The sequence below is a fragment of the Corvus kubaryi genome, unplaced genomic scaffold (genome assembly GCF_017639235.1).
Source record: "Corvus kubaryi isolate FWS band 111438036 unplaced genomic scaffold, C.kubaryi_AGA036_p1.0 37398, whole genome shotgun sequence".
Classification (NCBI taxonomy): domain Eukaryota; kingdom Metazoa; phylum Chordata; class Aves; order Passeriformes; family Corvidae; genus Corvus; species Corvus kubaryi.
Window position 1 is genome coordinate 41,779,530 of NW_024581137.1, and position 7,241 is coordinate 41,786,770.

Below are 7,241 nucleotides of genomic sequence, written 5' to 3' on the forward strand. Positions count from 1 at the left end.
CAGCATGCAATAAATGCAATTATTTCATACACAGTTCAAGATACTCTGAGTCCACTGCATTTCTCTTGCAAAAGGTTTTTTTTTCCAGACAATTATACCAAAGTGGTACAATCAACAAACTCGTACCACTGGGAAGCAAGAAGTTACTTTAGAAAAACACATCAAATGCAGTTACACTGGAATGCAAAGAAGATGTTTTCCTTTCCTTGAAGGAACGACTTCCTGCTTCATACTGTCACTTATCAAATACGTAACATTTCCTCATGGAAGAGGTCCATGTTTTGTCAAATTACCCTAGGCTTATGCTGACATAAATCAGACCAGAAGTCAGCGTTATGCTTGCATGATTAAACAGGATTTAACTCAAGCTTTTTAAACAGCTTCAACCAAAACTCCTGGTAAGGCTGGTATTTATACTGAATTTATTTAACAGAAGCTTTGGGCAGAATTCTCTATCACCTAAGTAATGTACACTTCTAACAACCAGTATTGTGTACTATTTGACATATAAAATCTTACAAATGGATTTCTGTAATTCTGATCTTTAACATTACGATTAAACCTTCCAGTGTCTGAGTATCAGGCATAGAAAAAGCACCAGTACCCAACAGCAGAGAGTTCCAGAACAGTTCACATGTTTACAGGCATAACTACAGAAAGACTGACATTCTGCTCGGATAGTAGAGAGATGTAACACCTGGGAGTCACCACTTGAAGTTTACCAATGTTATCCCAACCGGGCTGTTAAAATAGTAAACAATCTATTCATTATTGTTAGCAAGAAGGCAAATGATTTTCTATTTTCAGTGCCACCATTGCCCTTCCCTGGTTCCTGACCCAGCACATGCTTCTCCTCAGTTTACGCAGTTGTGCTCTCTCTGATAAGGTGTAGGAGTGAGAATATTGCGGGGTTTTCTTCTTCTCTGAAATTGAACAGTTGTGATTACAAAGCAAGTACTGATAAACCTCTTTTAATTTTATGGAAGTCTTTGGAAAGGTATTCCTAACTTTTGACAAACACAGAAGCTCTGGGGAATCACTAAAGACTGTTCACTATTCCTAACAACTCACCTGATAAGCAAAACAAAAACATGTCACAAAACCAAAAGAAAAATACCAGTCTTAATAAAATTATTTGATAAAGTATTTTTAGTATTCATAAACCGAGGAAATAGCATTGTTAAGAATAAAACTTGGCTTTTAAGGCCACAAACACTGTTGCTTATATTTTCTTCAACCTGCATTTAATGTTCTGAATGTAATTTTAATACAGATTAACAGTAAACTATACCACAAAGAGACACAGCAATTCTTTAAATGCAAAACAGTAGGAATAGAAAAGCAAAAAAAACCCCAAAAAATAAAAGCACTTTTTGTTGTGCTTTTCCAGGCAAAAGGACGGAAAATTAAATTTACACTAATGAAGACACCAGTTCCAGCCTCAAACCTGGACAGGCCTGTGGGATGTTGTGACTGAAGCAGTACTGGCTGTATCTCAGCAGAGCTTAAACTCTCCAGCAAAACACCACTACAACCTGACAGAACAGAGATAGCCAACGCTTATTAATCTAAAAGCCAGAAAGAACACGCTCTCACTTATCTGTCCTTATGAACATAAGCCCAGCAGTTCTTCCATTTGTAAACGTGTGTCAGATTTCAAACAGAATGGCAAACAGCCCTGAGAGTCCCTGGCCCTCTCTGCCAGCTCCCCCAGGAGCGCAGAATACGTGACCTGTCCCTTTGAGCAGGCGCTCCATGCTCAGACGGAGCCTGCAAGCCTGAACGTGCAATCTTTGTTCGCAACAATCGTGTCAGTGAAGGGGCTCTGAAGGGAGAAAGACCACTAGGTATGGTGTCAAAGGGAAAACCAAAAAAAAAGGAAGTAAAAATAAAAACAGAAAACGTGGCAAGGCATGACCAAACGGAACTTAATATCAGAGTAGGCAGGCGTCCAAAACAAAACACAATTATTGACCAACATACGCAGTATCCCCAGACGACTCGAATCGCATGTCCTCTATTCTCCTACCTGTGTACACAAAGATTCACAGAAGCACCACTTCTCAGTCAGACATTCCCTTTCTTAGTCTGACCACTGATCTTGAAGCTAGAGGACAAGTTTTTCAGTTCTTGCTCAAACCTTGATGATTACAGTTGTGCATTTCCAAAACCTTAAACTGATCGAAAAGCCTAATTTCTGTTGCAACTCCCTTGACTGTAGTGAACAACAGCTATGCTTGGAGTCTTCCTCATGACAACCTGCGGTCTGTACAGGTCTACACCTAAACATTCAATGTGGATCACCTAATTACTGCATTATAATGCAAACACCATATGGGATCCAGTATCCCAAAACCATTAATCATTTCCCAAAATTGCTAATACCTTGCAGATCAGTGCTAGAACACTACAAACCCCTGCAACTGCAGCGATTTTTTTGAAAACTAGAAGTCCCTTTTTAATAGTAATTGTCTTTCCTTAAAGGTGTTTTCTCATTTTTTAAACAGAAAAGCCATTCTTACTGTTCAATACCAGCAAGAGAGACTTCAATTAAAAGGATTTGTTCACATATAGCACAAGAAGCACTGTACACAGGAACTACTCCATCAACTGAACTGAGAGAGCAGATGCCAAGCCACAAATCCTCACTCTCTTGGCATTTTACACAAATCTAGGAAAATAAAGTTGTAAGAAAATAAACTGAACTTTAAGACATGCAGCAATATTACCGAAGGCAACGGAGAACGCACGGCAACCTTGATCATACATTCACTAGGGCCGTCTAAGTTCAAGCAAAGATTACATCAGGCCTGCTCTGATCAAGGCAATCACCCGTCTGAGCGCATTTTCTACCAGTTACATTTTAACTCTAACATGTAAGTGCCTGGCAAAAGAACAGGCAGAGCAGTCCATTTTGCAATTCCACACCTATTAGCAGTCCCCAATTAGACAGCTTTAACATGATGAGCTCCGAAACGAAAGTGCCACAGACCTTGTTAGGGCTTACCACCGTAGGGAGAGGTAGATTATGACAAGAGCCAGTGCCAAAGCCCAGAAGTTTCAATATGACAGAATTAAAAAGCAGATACTCATTTTTACCCTTAGACATGTGGTCTTCTCCTTCTTCCCACACTATCTGAACTATTGAAGAACAGGTTCTCCAAACATGCAACTGTTTTTCAGCTGTATTTTATCACAGAGCCTTTACATCTTCTCTGCTCTTACTTAAGACTCCAGTTTCATCCTCACCCAACCCACCTGACTTTAAGAGACTGTGTGAATCTCTTAATTGAGGTGATAGCAGAAAAGAAAACCCTACAATACCATATGTAACACTTTCAGACGAAGGCAAAAGGGTGAATTCAAGATAGCAGTAAACCAAAACCCAGTGTCCTAAGGAAAAAAAAAAAACCAACAACACAAAAACCACACAACAAAAAACCACAACCAATCCAAAAATCACCCGGACTTTTAAATTAAAGTTCTGTATGTTTAAAAATCACTCAATTGTATTTCAACTTCAGGAAACAAAAGGGGGAATACCTACATAAAGGGCATATATCTCATAGCCCTACACAGATTTAAATCAGCTTTTTCTTCAGCACAACATACATACTCTAACTTTGAGAAATACAGAATCAAGTTTGTCTTTGTAAATAAAGTTTAAGAGAAATCTTAAAACAAGTCTACTGAAACTGTTATATGTATTTTGTTGAATCTGAAGTTCATGGTTTTTTCAGAGACATTTATTACTGCTAATAGGGAGCACAGAAGGATCAGACACGGCTCTGTGTTAAAAACTTTGTCTTACAAGTCAAAACATGCAATGGTGCCACCATAGGGCATGCTATTAAGTTTCTGAACTAAACACACAGAGGATCGTTCCAGCAACAACTGCTATGGACAGAAATATCCTTAATATAAGCTGCTGCGGATAGACAGGAGAATGGCAAGCACAGGGTACAAGCAGACAGAGGCCAGACCCTGATTTCTACTAAAAATCATCACGGTAGAAATGTGACAGGAACGCAGCCGTACCCCTGAGCGCCCAGCGAAGCGCTCCTCCAGGACGGGCAGGTTGGGCGTGGGAGCGACACGCCAGGCTCTGCCCGCGGGGCCGGAAGGGGGGCGAGGGGCCCAGGGGGCGGCCCCGGGGAAACCTCCGTCCCGAGGGCCAGGGCGGCGGCGGCTCCGCAGGGCGGGAAGCGGAGCCGCCGCCCGGCCCGGGAGCGGTGCCCCGAGTGCGCGGCGAGCGCTCGGCCGGGCGGCTGCCTCCCCTCCGCTGCTGGGGAGCCGCACCACTCCCAGCGTCCAACTCCCAGCAACTCCGGGGCGGGCGGGCAGGAAGAGTGGGAGGGAGGGAGAGCTGGAGGGAGGGAGAGCGGGAGGGAGCGGCCATTAAGCCCGCTCCAGCCAAGCCGTTCCCCGCGGCGGGAGGCGGCCGCCCGGCACGGCCCGCGCCCCGCCCGCCTCCGCCGCTCCTACCTGGCCGCCGGCGCCGCTGCCGCCGCCCGGAGGGGGCTCGTTGTCTCCATCTCCGCCGGGTAGCCCCGCTGCCCACCGGGTCGCCATTATTTCATTCCCGGTTACAAAGGAGGCACAAATCCTCTGGAGCCCACATCGGGGAAGGGAAGGACGAGAGGCGGGAGCCAACGCCAGAGCCACTCGCGCACACCAGGCGAGGCTCGGCCAGCCCAGCCCCGCCGCCGGGGGACGGGGGTCGGCCCCTTCACGCGGTTGCCATAGGGAAGAGTACCCGAACGACCCTGGGCTTCAGCTACGCTCCCCGGCTTCTGCCTTCATGGCTGGAGGAGAAGAGAGAGCAGATGTGTCAGTCCTCGGCGCGGGGCCGCCACCGCCTCCGCCGCCCGTCCCTTGTTAGGCTAATTGCACCCACTCGTCATCTTCCTCTTCCTCCGGCTCCTCCTATCCAGAGCTCCAGCCGCGGGGAGGAGAGGGCAAGCGGGGAGAGGCGGGAGGCGTCCCCTCCCTTCTACTTCGCTACACGCCGCCGGAGGGAGCGAGGACGGAGGGAGCAGCGCTGTTTAGGCAGCCCCGGCCGGCGGGGCGGTAGGGCCGCTCCCGGCCCAGCCGAACTTTGATCAACTGGTAGAGGAGGAGGACGGGACCGGGGGCCGAGGGGCCGCTCGCTCTGCAGGCCGGGCGGAAGCCGCCGCCTGCTCACGTTTCCCGCCCCGACTGCATCCAGCGGCGTGCCGGGGCGGACGGCGGCAGCAGAAAGCGCACAAGCCCTGATGAAGAAGTGGCAACAAAAGACCCCTCCGGCAGCACCGAGGCCGTGCCGAGCTTTTGTCTCCTACGCAGGTCTGCCCCGCTCGCAGGCGGCTCCCTCCCCCCGACTACGTAGCCGGAGCCGTTCGCGATCAGACCACCGCGCCCCACGCCCCGCCCGCGCCCCTCCCTTGGGCCTCCCCCCGCACAGACGTTGCTTCGCTTCGACAGCGGCAGCCGGCGGCCGCTGCGGCCCCGCCGGCGGCAATTAGGGCGTCTCGGCGCTGGGGCCATCGCGCCGCGCCGGTTACGCCCCCCTGGGCTCCTCCCAGGGCTCCCCCGGCTACCTGGGCACCGGCCCGGGCTCGGCGGGGCACTCCAGCCAGCGCCTGCCCGAAGGCGGAGGGCTGTGCGCGGCTCTGCCGCCTCCCCCGTGCCGCTCACCGCGATCGCTTCCCCGGGCCCTAGCACGGCGCCCCTTCTGCCCCGTCCCGTTACAACCCATCCCCGGGCAGGCCCCGGGTCCGTCCCAGCGCCGCAGGCCGCCCCCGCCCTGACAAGAACACGGGTGACCACCGCCCCAGCCCACCGGGCCGGCAACGCGACTCCGCGAAGGGCGGCGGCGCCGCCCCACGGCCCCTCCAGCCGGCCCCTCTTACTCGGCGGCCCGCGGGGCTCCTGCCCCTTCCCCCGCCGCGGCGTTCCCGGCGCTGGCGGCTCCCGCTGCCTCTGCCGGTGGGGAGCATGTCCCCTTCCCCTGCCTTCCGGCTGGCGCTTTCTCTTCCCTCCAAAAATCCACCCACCTTCTCAGACGACACCGCGAGGGCAGGAACTGGCTCCCGGCTGCTGTCCAGGGCACCCGCCCTGCGGCCGGGGAGCGCACAGCCCCGCCGGCCCCCGCCCGCCAGCACGGCCTGGGGCGGCGGCGTTTGCTGCCGCTACCCTGGGCGTTTTCGGGGGTGTTCACACAGCACCGATCTCAGACTTTCCGCCCTAATGCAGGATTTGGTGCTTCTGCCGCCAGCTCCACCTGCACCTGGCTTCGGGAGGACCGGGACCGCGACCGCCTCTCGGCTGGCTTTGGACGGTCCCGGCCGAAGTCTTGGGCCGCCCCTGGGCGAGTGGCGGGGGAAGACCTTGGTTTTGTTGTAGCCGCGAAGGCGGTAAATGTAAACATTTTCTATGCTTTATCATCATCGGAGTGTGTGATTTTGAATTTCTTTTCGGTGTTTAGAATGGTGTTTTCTAGCGTAGAGGCTGGACAAATAAGGTTTCTGTGAAAGGGAACAAAGAAAAACAGCATTTGCAAGAATTGGTAAAGAACTGAGTGACATGAAAGGTTGTGTCTAGTTTGTGTTCTGAAAACAATAGTAATGTTTTGGGTTGTGGTTTTTTTTACTGTGCTACCCTTGACCATGAGATTGTAATCTCTGAAAAGAGGTGACTGCCCTGGTTATCCATCAGCAACTTGCATCATCAGCAGGGATGAATACTGGTATCCAGAGAATTGGAGAACGAGCTTACTTCCAGTAGCTGGAGGAAAAGTCTCAAGGCCCATATGCTAATTATTGTCAACCAAGGTCACGTCTGGTAAGTTTAAAAAGGTGTTACAACTCACAGCCTGTCACACTGATTCAGGTGCTTGCCTACAATACTGTGTGTTGCTGTGGATTTCATTAGGCCTATAGATAGTTAAAAATGTGTGGTAGTTTCTGAATTTGAGTTCCTCATAAATTTCTGGTGTTAAAGACTACTTTGTGCCTGAACCTGATCTGGCCCAGAGATTACATACGGATGTTTTGAATAAGCATACTGCTGTCCAGCTGGCAATCTACAGGAGGGTTCTGCCCAACTCCCTAATAATTTCACACTGTCCTACAACATTGAAAGATTTGTTTGCTATCCAGACCTAGAAAAAAACTGTTATAATATAGTTTGCACAATGGTTGTGAAGAAGTTGAAAAGACCAGAATTAAAATCACTTGACATTTTTGAAGGGTGGAGAAGGG

The 7,241-nt window shown here is 50.4% G+C and overlaps 1 protein-coding gene across 4 annotated transcripts in view; it reads right to left on the reverse strand.

The window, feature by feature from the left end:
* Nucleotides 1-6,054, reverse strand: part of ARHGAP21 (Rho GTPase activating protein 21) — a 119,375-nt gene extending 113,321 nt beyond the window's left edge. For 2 of the 4 annotated variants that reach the window (XM_042042956.1, XM_042042957.1), the window contains exon 1: nucleotides 4,486-4,888. In XM_042042956.1, coding sequence (XP_041898890.1) covers nucleotides 4,486-4,572 — 87 coding nt within the window. In that variant the 5' untranslated portion in view covers nucleotides 4,573-4,888. The other 2 variants (XM_042042955.1, XM_042042954.1) reach the window with 2 other exon arrangements.
* Between the last annotated feature and the right edge of the window lie 1,187 nt (nucleotides 6,055-7,241).